This window comes from Amblyomma americanum, chromosome 3, assembly GCF_052857255.1.
Source record: "Amblyomma americanum isolate KBUSLIRL-KWMA chromosome 3, ASM5285725v1, whole genome shotgun sequence".
Lineage (NCBI taxonomy): Eukaryota > Metazoa > Arthropoda > Arachnida > Ixodida > Ixodidae > Amblyomma > Amblyomma americanum.
Genome location: NC_135499.1, coordinates 173,423,577 through 173,436,238, shown reverse-complemented (window position 1 = coordinate 173,436,238; position 12,662 = coordinate 173,423,577). Strand labels below are relative to the sequence as shown.

At 44.5% G+C, this 12,662-nt stretch overlaps 1 protein-coding gene across 2 annotated transcripts in view; it reads left to right on the top strand.

Moving 5' to 3' along the window:
- LOC144125451 (retinal guanylyl cyclase 1) overlaps nt 1-11,982 on the top strand; it is a 145,893-nt gene extending 133,911 nt beyond the window's left edge. Inside the window, exons 16-20 of one of the 2 annotated variants that reach the window (XM_077658829.1) lie at nt 1,218-1,316; nt 1,720-1,811; nt 2,473-2,555; nt 5,652-5,666; nt 6,562-7,287. In XM_077658829.1, the coding sequence (XP_077514955.1) occupies nt 1,218-1,316; nt 1,720-1,811; nt 2,473-2,555; nt 5,652-5,666; nt 6,562-7,171 (899 nt within the window). In that variant the 3' untranslated portion in view covers nt 7,172-7,287. Of the gene's footprint in view, nt 1-1,217; nt 1,317-1,719; nt 1,812-2,472; nt 2,556-5,651; nt 5,667-6,544 lie in introns of both variants that reach the window. The other variant, XM_077658830.1, reaches the window with a different exon arrangement.
- Nucleotides 11,983-12,662: the final 680 nt, after the last annotated feature.

The following is a 12,662-nucleotide window of genomic DNA, read 5'->3' as shown; positions in this document are numbered from 1 at the left end:
ATTTCAAGCGTTTGGCTTGCTTGACGGCTCAGAAATGTCGTTTTCGCACAGCCACATACCTTAAATTTTTGGTGAAAACTGAACGTCAAACGTGGCTTGAAAATAATTATGTTTAAATAAAGAGGAGAATATACATGGGCAGAAATAGAAAATCACAGAACTTATGATTGGGGGTCTACACAGCATCAGAACGGACAGCAAGAAAGAACATAGTTTCGGAATACTGTTTGCGGTGACTGCCACTGAACAAGCATACTCGAGCACTCTTATCATTAAGGTGATAATGATGACAATTATGACGACAACGCAAGATTTCATTAACGTCCTGCGTAAATCTTTAAATCGAGTGACTCGTATTTTGGGACCGGCCAAAAGAAAAGATTTCTCGTTAACCAAACATACGTAGACTTATCGCACTATTAAGTCTCTGTACGTATGTAGGCATACAGTCTTTATGGCTGTTGCAATACAACAGATAACATCTTGTGGCGCTGGTTCACACTCCGGCAGCCAGATCGAAATACCTAATGTTCTTTATTGTAGTCATTCATTGGCGCTAAAGGTAAGTGGGAAAAGTCGGTCGAGTTGGTACGCATTCATTATTCACAACAGCGCAGGAAACACGACAAAAGGTTGTCTCTTATCTCCTTTTGACCGTATTTCCTGCGCTGTTGTCAATAACGATTAAGGTACTTGTGCTTCTGGGAGTCTCAGCAAATAACATACAACTCTGTAAGACGTGTGGCTTTGTAGCGCCGGATTGTACCGCTATAGCGCGTGTTGCATGCATAGTGCGCTCCCAGATCCTGATAGGAAATTTTGTCATGGTTACTGAGGCGTGGGCATATAGTAGCGGGCTACGAAGCTCCGCGCGGTTGTCCAGCCGCTTTAAGTCACATTGCTAGAGCGTTTCGCTGCTAAAAACCGATCCACTACCAAAAATCAACTAAAAGAACCTTTTAATCAATTCCTCGGCTGCAACTCTATAGTGCAGTTATTAGCGCGTTTACGAGCTCTCCTGTCATCAGAAAAAGTTTATTCAGGCAATGTTTGCGAGTATTAAGGTCTCCGCGCCCTACATCACAATTTTCGTTATGTCTTTTTTTTCTTCTCGACGAGGTTTCATGCGCATATGCGTAAATAACACTGAATTCAACAGATCTGTATGCCGCACTATTTCTTTTAGGACTGAAATTGCTTCTTTCTTTTCACTGTAGGACCCGTTGTGGCTGGAGTGGTGGGACTGACCATGCCACGTTATTGCCTCTTTGGTGATACCGTTAACACGGCTTCCAGAATGGAATCGACGGGTCGGGGTAAGCACTTACACGCCACCAACTTTTATCTTTTATTTTTTTTATCCACGTCATGTGCATCCGCGACCTTAACCTTCTCCTTTCCTTCTTTTCCCTTGCTCCCCCATATTATTTTTATATGTACTTATTTCTATGAACCCTGCACTTAGAATTGCATATTGGCATTGTGTAAATTATTTTGTAAGATTTTCTGTGCATAACTAACATTTTTTTTTGTTCTATTCTGCAATCTGTAAATGTATCTGTTGTTTTACTAAAATTTTGTCCTCACCAAATGCCATGTAAAGGGGGCTCGAACGTAGTCAAGTGGACTTGATTCACTTTTTGTTCGAGCCCCCTCCGTTGTTTCGAACGGAAATAAGCTCAATTCAATTCAATTCAATTCAATTCTGTACCACTGCAGCATATCGGATTCACATCAGCAGGACGACTGAAAGAAAACTGCGACAAGCTGGGGGCTACGCTGTGAAGTACAGAGGAGAAATTGTGCTCAAGGTAAAGTTTAAACAAACGGTGGTTCGTTAAAATTACGTTTCATTCTTTTGCATGCAGCACCACAAAATCTGCGCTCAATCTTTCAAATCCTCCCCCGCCTCCTCTCTACTTAAAAAAAAGGAATGTTTAGTGTTGCAAATTTTGTATTTTACTCTTGAAGGGGAACGAGACCACTCAAACAGGCTTTCGTTACAAAAGTCAACTAACCGGTTTTTCGTTTGTTTTTTACTTCTGAACATTGTTCACATTTTAATGACAAATATTTGTCCTTATAAAGCCCGCAGTAATGCGGCTATGGCTTAAAAGTCAGAAAAACTGACAACAAAAAAGTTAAGCAGTTTAGTGTAGTTATCGGTGCTGTTCGGCTGTAAAGGCTGACATCTGCCCAGCTTTACGCCCGAAGTGCGCACTCCTTCTCGTACTCTTAGTTCTTAGTAAATATTTTTGTGATGCCTGAAAATACTCGTTGAAATCTACGTAGCTCTTTCATGCAGCTGTAAGCTATACATGATTGCTAACAGCTGCTTTCCGAAAAGGTAATAACCGCAGTGTTGATAAAGCTGTTGCTAGTCATTTCTTCTTTTTTTGGCGGCGTGAGGAATAAGCAGGACCACCTATCACATTTTAATTCTGTTCCTTGTATTTGATTCCCATTACACAGGGCCGTGGACGGCAGCCGACATATTGGCTGACTGGGAAACAAGGCTTCAACAAAATTCTACCTGAGCCGCCTCAGGATGATGAGTAAGTCGGTTCATTTGCCTGCTTTGTTCTTGTTCTTCCGTGAAACGAAAATAAACCTCAGGCCGAGCAACAGACGAAATATACTACAGCTGCAGAAGCTGGCCAAGACCGTATGTCATCCATGCGACCGTGTCGGTATATATTCACTTCGTGCACATTATCACACGAGAGGTACACGAGAGGTATCACAGGTACACGCAATGTTGATTTACATAATGTTTCCTCTAGCACGATGACACGCTCGTAGATTTTGCAGCAGCCTACCACGTGCTCCGATGGTCCGGCCGAAGACAAAGACGACTCCAACCAGGTTACACGCGGTGTGCGGGCAGAAGAGATTCTGCGCAGTCCACGCACAGTCCAGTTTACGCCTGGTTGCGTGGGCCTGAAAAATAATTGTGGACACCATACAATGATGCCTGTCTGGTTCTCTTGCACCACAATATAATTAGGTGGACATTCCGCTGAAATTACTTGTCTTCGCTGCGATCTTGTCGCGGAGCAAATAAGATGCTACGAACAAGAATGATTGCTTATTGGCCTATGCTGTTTTCCATAATCTCGGAGGTCATGGCCTCTTTTTTATGAGCTGCATGTTCTCATCGAAAACTTTTGCGTTCGAGGAAGAGCGGGGCGTGTTCTTTAGTTTGTTGCTCATTAGAAACTGGCGTCTGCCTAGTGCTTTGTCCTAAATAAAAACTCCAACGTTCACATGAAAGGTATTTTTTTAGCTGTACTCGAGCCACAAAAGAAACATGGGCAGCGAGAACTGGACACTCTCGGGGATGTGCGTCTGTGGTCACGTTGTCCAGTTTGACTTTAGGACCGGTGTCTGTCGTGGGGGCTGGAGGTACAGCTGGTTGCTTGGTTGGCCGCAAACAATGCTAGCACATACCGACTGCGGGGTAGCGGCCAAGGCACAGGCAGTTAATTGCTGGATACAGGAAAGTTTTGACGGGAAAAGGAGTAGTAATAGTATGTAGGCTGATAGATTAAAAGACGCAAGAACAGGGGTCCTGTAAACTTTGAGATTGAAGGCGGGATAATGGCTACAGCTATCGAGCGAACAGCCTGGGCGTATCTTTTTCCTCCTCTTCTTTACCTAGCACTCCATTAAAATCTGACGTCACTGCATAATCAAAAATGCTGGAAATAAAAAAGGAATCTTTATCAGATTGTTGTATTTGAGGTCAGTACTTCAGAGCGTCAGAGCGTCGGGGCTCTCCGGGATTTCAGGCGGATGTTGTAACTTATTTGCTTTCTACGCGTCTAACAGGTCGCGGAGCGTGTTCTTCATGCCGAGGGATAGGCGTTTAGTCGCCAGATTACGAATCAGCATCCCTAAAGCAGTCTTCGTTTTCTTGTGCATCGACAGCTTCATTTGGCGGTTCACCCCTATGATTTTTTATCTATCTTTGGTTACTGTCAACGGGGACCAATCCTAGTGGTGTCTGCCACCTCCTCAACCAAAAGTGCTGCAGGGGCAAGTTCTCTTAGACGGGAACCAATCTGTCTTCTTCTTTTTTTTTCTCTCTTATTCTCTTTTTCTCTTTGCTTATTTAGCGTCACGGCACAGAGTTCAGAAGGCCCGAAACAAGAGGATGGCCTAGCATTTTACTTTCCTTTCTATTTTTGCAACTCGTACTGTCGCGCCGATGTTTTGTTGGGCACTACTTGCTCGCAATCGGCGCAGATTTTCTTTAATGCAATGCTTATTGCCTCAGGGCATATAGGTATGAAATGAGGAATGATGAGGATGCTTAAATAAATGAAGAAAGGTTGACTGATCTTATAAAATCAAGGAGGGAACGATGATATTGTTCCTGAGTCTAAGCGAAATATGAATCCGGATTATTGGGTTAGAGACCAACTGCCGCCAGGTGGCGAATTCTCGTCGGCTTCAGCACGTCGCAGCTCGAATTCTCGTCGTTGCAGTTCTTCATATGTGCCATCTGTCGCCAGAGTTGCCAGGCCAACGCACCCATGGCGGGAGCTGGAGACTATGCTTTTCTCTGCGCAGCAGCTGCGTCAGTTTGATCGCACGAGCGCGATATCAGTAGCCATTTCTTCTCTCTGTTTTCAATCTCAAGACGAGCCAGACGAAGCTATCACGGCGCCGCTGTCTACGTCCTCGTGTCCACTGGGGTGAGGAAAACGTGGACACAACATTGTTGTGACATATGGTGCACGTGGCCTTTTTTTTCTTAACATTACGTGAGTGCTGACCATGCCATGGCCAGCACCTTATCACAATAGGAAACAATTTAATCACCGAGAATGCGCAGATGCCGCTGCCAATGCCATCTGCTGCGCTCTTTTGTGGAGCCTACACACTTCCTGCTTGCTGTCATCCCAGAGCGCTTGCCACGAAACTATGATGCTCTACAGTACACCTACAGGCGGTGTCAAAACTAAGGCGATCAAGTTACCTAAATGTACAAAGATTTACTAGTTGACTGCAGAGGGCGCTGATGTGCGAACTTGTGACATTAAGTGCGCTTGTGTATTGTGCTGATTTTGAGTGTTTCAAGGTCAGTATCATGCACCAGAATACTACGCCTCCAACATTGTTGTAGTTGTGACTCGAGTTCTCTCTCATCAATGCATGCGTTGCAGTGTAGTGATGCGTTTATTTTTTTATGCGGCTAATGGGACGGAGTAAAAAGAAAGCTTAGACTACGTGTAAGTCCCTGTTATAAATCCTTAGAAGCATGTAGCTAGGTGTGCTCAGGCAGTTGCAAGGCGCCGGCTACGAAAGTAGCATGAAAAAAAGTAAGCAGAAAATCTATTGGACGGTTCCACGGAACACCGCAGCTGAAGACACTGTCACTGTCTTGATCTCAGTGCATATACGAACGCAGTCCTTCGACGCTTCAAAACTTTTGCCGTTTCTGCTTCTCCATCAGATAAATATATGAGACCTGCCTGTCATTTTCTGATGACTCGCTTTGCTTGCTACTCGCTTCTCATGCAGCCAAGAGCACGCGAGCCATGTTGATGCTGCAAAGAGTTTGTCGTACCTTTTGGGTATTTTATGCAGACACGAAATGAAGGTGTGGAGTTAATAACGCCATCTAATTTTGTTTATGCGGCCAGCTGGAACAACCACGGGTGAGTACACTCATGTTTCTTTGCTTCGGCAAATCATCGTAACTATGAAGTTTCATGCTCCGAAAATCTTTATATCGATTATGTCGCATTCATTTAATTTAGTGCTTTAACTTAAAATCTTGCCTTCTACCATACCTTATGAGATCAAAGTCAGGCTGTTTGTTACTTGGTTCAATAGTTCGCTCCGCTTAATGCCTTGTTGGTCAGCAAGAATTAAGTACAGGAAGACACTGAGAGGTAGTAAGAAATCAAAGCGATTGCATATTCCTTTAAGAATGAGCAAACAGTTTTCTTCGCACAGATGTTCCACACAGCCACCAAATGAGCACCTATGTTAAAAAAAGGCACTTTCAACTATTGCCGTGGCGGGGATGTTCCCAGTATACTGCGGCGTGCTTTTTCTTAAAAAGATTTATGTACAAATGGACATTTTTTGGAAGCTCATAAATAAGACATCTTCGTGCAAATGTTTTTCTTGTACTAATACAGCGTTATTCTTCAAATCTTAAAACACTGTCAATTGAATTCACATTCCGCCCCCTCCCCCCCCCCCCAAAGAAAGGATACATTTTGTGTTTTATCGGTTGTTCTAGTGTGTTCCCTGACGATACTCTAACCAGCACTAGGCACAAATTGCACAACAGATCAATCAACTGGTCATCGCCACTTTACCCTCACGAGCGTTCATGTTTGGTCATAGTGACACCTGTAGCTGCAAGTTGTTGCGTAAGAACCTCGGAATGCACGCATATAACGTTCTAGCTTATGTACTTCATGTTCTATTACATAAGATTAATGCTTGAGTAAAAAATTACCGAGCAACCATCAGAAAATATTATAAAATTAAGCTTCGTTTTCGTGCCCTTTTATACTTCAAGTATGTGCGCATGCGCAGGTTCAAGGACGAGGAGATCTTCAAGGCGCTGGGCCGCAAGAAAGCGGATGACATCCTCGACGCACCGGCGTCGCCACTCTCACCGTACGGTCACAAAGTCATCGGCGGCATCGAAGTGGCGAGCGGCCCAGCGTCTGTTGCCGAAGTGCACGCCGTGATGACGGGGCGACCCTCCGTCGCATCGGCGAACGACATATGCCCCCCGGACAGCCTGAGCCCCTGCCTGAGTCCCCTCAGTCCGTGCCACTCCTGGAACACGCCGTCCGCAGATGCCTGGAGCTGCAAGAAGAGCAAGCTACCTGCCGACCCTCCCCGCACGGCCGCTTCTCCGTCGTCCGGTAGCGCCAGTAGTGGAGGGCACAAGAAGGGCAACAAAGTGGCCGCCAAGGAATCTGAACCGGCGGTCCAGCTATCCTGGCCCGAGAACGACCTGTCTGCCGATGACCCATTCGGGGCATCTGGCGGCGTCGGTGTAGTCTGCAAGGACTCGGAGGAGAGATCCTCCTGGCCGGCCACGCGGAACTCGTCACCTTCGCAGTCCCCGTGGCTAAGGCATAGCTGCAGCTCGCTAAAGCAGCTCTCGTCACCCAGTGACACCGAACACGTTTAAGTGCCGTTGGGCAGTTGCTCCGCCGCGAAGGTACTTTATTGCACTTGTGAATGCTCGTTGAAATCCAAGCGCCGAGGCCGACAAGCAGGACGCTCTAACCCGGCCGGTAGGTCTGTGTGCATCAACAGAATGTGTGTGTGATGATCAATGTGATCAGAGTGCACGCACCACCGCGTTGTCCCCTGTCCACAGCACGGGAGGAAATACGGAGGCCAGAGAAGTGGCGCCGATTACGGACGTTTCTGTGTTCCCTATGATGAGTTCTGGTGGCGCCCCAGCTGCCTTGCAACAGACGGCTTGCGACAGCCTGTATATGCATTAAGAGAGCTTAAAAAGCCTTGAGGAAAAAGAGGAGAGGGAGATAGAAGAAACGCTTGGCCGAACAAAACTGTCGTAAAGCAAAGCGACTGTGTTTTTACCCTGCTCTTTTTCCGGCAGGAGCGCGGTGTGGCTGTAAATAGCTCCGCAACTCACTAATCCTATTTCTTGAAGATGCGTTTGCTCTGAGAAGGATTCACTGTGGGTGGACGAGTTTCGTTACTTTTTTTATCCAAAAGTGTTTCACAAGGCATAGATTTAGATAAAGTTGGTGTTGAAGGGGGGGGTCACGAGTTAACGGCGCATAAAAGAATCAGAAAAAGGCAAGGACCCAAAGTTTTATTGCACTTGTTTCGAAACTCATACAACAGCAACTTAATGTTAGAAAAAAAAAAAGAAGGCGAACTTACTGTTCGAACTGTTCGCCTCCAAGCAACCGCTGCGCAGGCACTATGCGATCATTGTCGCAGCGCCACTCTGGAGTAAAAATTAACTTTTTCCTTTTCTCTCAAAGTCGCCGAGGAGCTCCGCGCATGCGTATCGCCCCTGCTGTCGATTCCGAAGGTTCTTGGTAACCTCTAGTGCCCATGTTTTCCGACCATACCGGCGTCGGCAAACTCGGGAGTTGACAGCGTCACCCGATCAGCGGACGAAAAACTCACCCGATAGGCCATCTTGCTGCTGCCAGCTCTGCGTATCTACGCGTTGGTCTGTGGTCACTCGTGTCCTGCGCGTAAGACAAGGGAAGAGACGTTGGTGAGGATTCACGGCTGATAAGCGCTTGAGCAGTCCCCATTGGCATTTACGAAAAAGGATATCTTGTTTCCTTTTGAGTGTGCACAGCGACGATCAACGCTTATTGACCGCGTAGTCGTCTTCATTGTTTACTTTTCACTTCCCTTTTTTTCCTTATTTTACTTTATTAGAAATGTATATGAGTGACGAAAAGCGAGGCATAAAAAAATTAAATCAGTCATTTGTAAGTAGCGTCATGTCCCAATCTATTTCTATCCGTCTTATGTGCCGTTCTTGCTGTTTCCACTAATACACGCTTGCTTTTTTTTTCTTACACTCGACACGAGCAGTGAATTACTCCCTTATGACAGTTAATAAATTTAAAAATATATGTATCTCCTCCCAGCATAGGGTAGTGCAATTTTTGTAATGGCCTAATTCCTGCTGCCACCTTCCTGAAAAACAAATCTTCGGTTCTCGGTACGTTCACCCTTTGCACTGAGTTTTGTTTATCATTTGTCCTTCTAATCTGTACTTTCTGTGTGATAACAGCCTTCGTGGTGAAGGCTCGCTTTTCCGCGCCATGCGATACATGTTTTGCTACCAACTGTTTTCAACGCAAGGCTTTTAAGCCTAGAAATGCAAATCGCACAGTACGGCACGGAACGTTGAACGAAATTCTAAAACTGTTGTCCTTTTGTCATACGAGTTCCAAAAATTATTTTCGGCATGCAATCATAACGTGTGACGTGCTCTGAAATCTGAGATATGCATGCACCCTCTGCGGTCAAGATGCAGCAATTCTCGGCCGATTTAATACAAAGATACCAGTTTTAGTGCACCATATTTTGTTTGGTTTTTGTTTTTGTTCCCTGTTTTTGTAAATGGCTCAAGCAAAGCCACGCCAGCAACTGTCGCTGGGCTTGAGCCAGTGACGAATGGCCAACGCGGGGGGCGTGTCGTTTCTTGAGCCATTCACGAAAATCTTAGCAAAAAAACATAATAATGGTATCAAAATTGAATCGCCGTATTATATCAAAGTCAACCTCGGCAGTTTTTAGCAGTTCGTCTGTCTTTACACTCAAGGTATGACAATCTATATTGTAAAATTTTGTGTTCATCAGCTAGCAGCTGTTTCTTGAAATACGGAACTAGAAGAAAATTTCACCAGCAGGTGTGAGACAAGACCTTAGAGGCATGTTTCGTACTGCCTTTTTTACTTTAATATTGTATCTACCACTGTAAGTCGCTCCTTCCTTTGACGTCAGAAGAGCAAGCGAGTAAGCATATAAGTGGCTTCTGCTTTCAAATTCAGTTCTCATCATAAGCAACAGACAAGACAGTCAGTTTCCATAAGAATCAATGCACAATATCGTCCCAGGCCTAGCTGGTCAAATTGCTGTACGCCGGGCAAGGAAAAGGTCTGAAGTGGTTGCTGCGACACTATAAGTAAAAAAAGTGTTTTGTACATTCAATCAGTATTAAGGCGTGAAACCTAAAACTTCGAATCTGTTTTCGTATAACTGTGCTCCATATTTCTTTTTGAGGTTTGAAAGAAGTTGTGTTTTGTCAGGCAAGCCAATATAATAATTGTCACAAGAGGAAAAAAAAGGGGGGTGGGGGAGAAAATGGTAGGACAGCAGCGTAGAAAACGTGCACTTCTCTAAAATTACACGTTATGATCCCTGGAAACATTTCCCAATAACACATATTATGGAGCCTAAAATTCTCGCTATACTCTAGAGGTGGTTCCTGAAAAGCTGCTCGAGAGACATCAGAATTCGGGAAAAAAACTTAGAATAGGGTCATGTAGATTACGTGATTCCTCACACTCACTCTGTTTTTGATCCATCTATTTCCATAACTCGCGTCGTTCCGTGCCGTATCCAGTTAGTTCAGTGCCCGAATCCACCACCACAATGGCTGTCACTTACCACAAGTGGTCCCTGCTGTCTCGAATCAGTGCCTACAAATCAAATATCACTGTGTCAACGCAGAAGAATAGCGCCCTAATAGAAAGGCTTTTCTCCGTACCTTTTTTTTAGAGCGCATCGTTTCTGATTGGTGTTTTACTGGACTTACTTATAACTTTGTAGCAGTTATTTCTTTATGATCATAGCCTGATGATAGCCATATATGCCAGCAGTAGTTATAATAACAATAGTACAATTTGTATAAGGCTCACTGGCTTGTTGGTTTTCATTGAACCTTCAAAAATTGCCTCTTAAAAAGTCACTTGCTTACCATCCTAGCCATCTACATTCTTGTTGTCTGCCTTGCAGCACGTTAACAGCAAGACCAGGTCAATCCTCATAGCCGTTCCACTGTCGGCCCCATACACGAGGCTGATCGTCTAGAGCGTTTCAAAGTTCAAAGCGCGAAAGTGTGCTCCCACGTTAGATATCTCGTTCCTGTTTCTTCAATGTACATATTACGTATTCGTTGTGCACGTGTGCCTGCTTGTGTGCTCATCCAGTGTTTATACCTACCTTCCGACACATTGTTCGCAACTTTCTAAGCACTGTAGAACGCGGCGAACACCGCTTTTCCCGCCACATTTCTTGGCTTTCCAAATAACGTCTGTGCCGTTATATGGTTCGCAATGCCCTTTAAATCTGGTTAAAGGGCCGTGTGAAAAGAGTATATGTTGTCAATTTTTATTTGCTCTTTTTGCATGTAAAAAAAGGAGTTCCACGGATACGATACAGGCTGGACTTTCAGAACTGTTGCTACGTCTCGGTTCGTAAGATTACTTCGCGAATGAGGAAAGGTGGAAAATTTGGCGAGTTGGTTAATGTTAACCCTGGCAACATCGCAGAAAGGAATAGTGCGCAATGACGCGCCTTGTCTTGTTTCGGTCTTGGCATCTCTGCACCGTTGTTCTGCGCTGTTGCCAAAATAAACGTTGTACTTAACCTCCCCTGGTTTATTAACTTGTAAATCATTATAGCTAACGAAGCAATTAGTATAGCTGAGATGCTGGACGATGAGCGAATTGATCTTACGTTCAGAGGTGTACAAATAACTCAGTGAGCCTAAGCCGTGGGCCCTTGATGTTCTACGAACGAGTGGTCAACCAATTGCTGCTTAGTCTATAGCAGTCTTCTGGAGTGGTTTGGTAAATTTCTTGTGGCCTGCAGCAAACAGAAGTGAAACACCTTTCACGTACGCAGCGACTACACTAAACAAGTATACAGCTGTGTGATTACTTATACTTGTGCGCGCTTTCTAGATTTTTTCTAGTCTCGTTGTCCTTGCGATGTGAAGGAGTCGTGTTTCTTTCCTTCACCCGAGCACCTGTAAATGGCTTATGCAATGAAAGCAACGCCGTCTCATGTGTCGATCAATCATCATTCCTTTTACACGCTCTTGAAGCTCCTGTTGAAATGAACGTGAAGCTGCACTTGTGTTGCATTAACTATCGACTATTCTGGTCGAATTTTTGAGTTCTGCTAGGTAGCGTGGGCTGAACAGGCTCACCGGGAAAGTTGTTTGGGCAAGTAGATTTGCAGCCAATTGGAAGGATGCTCAGAGGGTTGTTCTGTATTGCAAATAGTGACTGGCTTTGAAAAGAAACATGGGTGTTGCAGATCTCACGTTAACTTTTTGTTAATGAGTGCGCTGCTGAACTTTTACCTATGCGTTTACCTATTGTCACAGCTTTGGAAACTGCTGAACAACTTCAGACGTCCTGTCTGAAGCTACAGCCTCTTTGGTCGTTCTTTTTTTTAATAAAGCAAAAAAAGACCATTTCTTTGTTAGTATTTCTGCGTCTTTAATTGTTCCGTACGATTCACATTCTCCTGTGCACTCGTGAACATAGGAGGATTTTCGTTTATTGTTTGTTGACTGCACAGAGTATGTTTTCTCTTAAGTAATAAATGAGCTTGAGAAAATAAATTCAACATTTAGGTTCGAGCATTCAACACAATCTGAAAGATGGTGATTATGTGGCTACTGTGGGAATATGTATGATTTTGACTGTTACTTACCTGTGTTACATTATCTGCAAAGGTTCCTATACATGGTCTTAGGACTGAGTTTCCCAATACTAGTAGTAATGTAAATTTGGTCTGCCGCTAATTTTAACCGGTAAGTTATGGTGCCTTTGCATGAGCCAGCGGTTATTCAGCGAGCACTTACCACTTCTCTGACCGAGCGCATTCATGGGAGAGAGGTCTGCTACTTTCTAGCTGGTTTTATGCGAAGTGATAAAGTTTGGGGAAAAAAAGTACCTTCCCTAAGCGGCACCTTAGGACTAAGTGATATTACTGTTGTCTGTAAATTTCTCGGCCCGAAACGTTTCTATAAAAAGAAGGCTAAGTTTTCGGTGTGTTTATGGCCATGCAACCATTACAGTGTTTGCAAATAAGGCAGACTGCACGATTCTCTAGGGCCTTGGTTTCAGAATCAGTCCTTGAAGGTTGTTAAGAGTTGT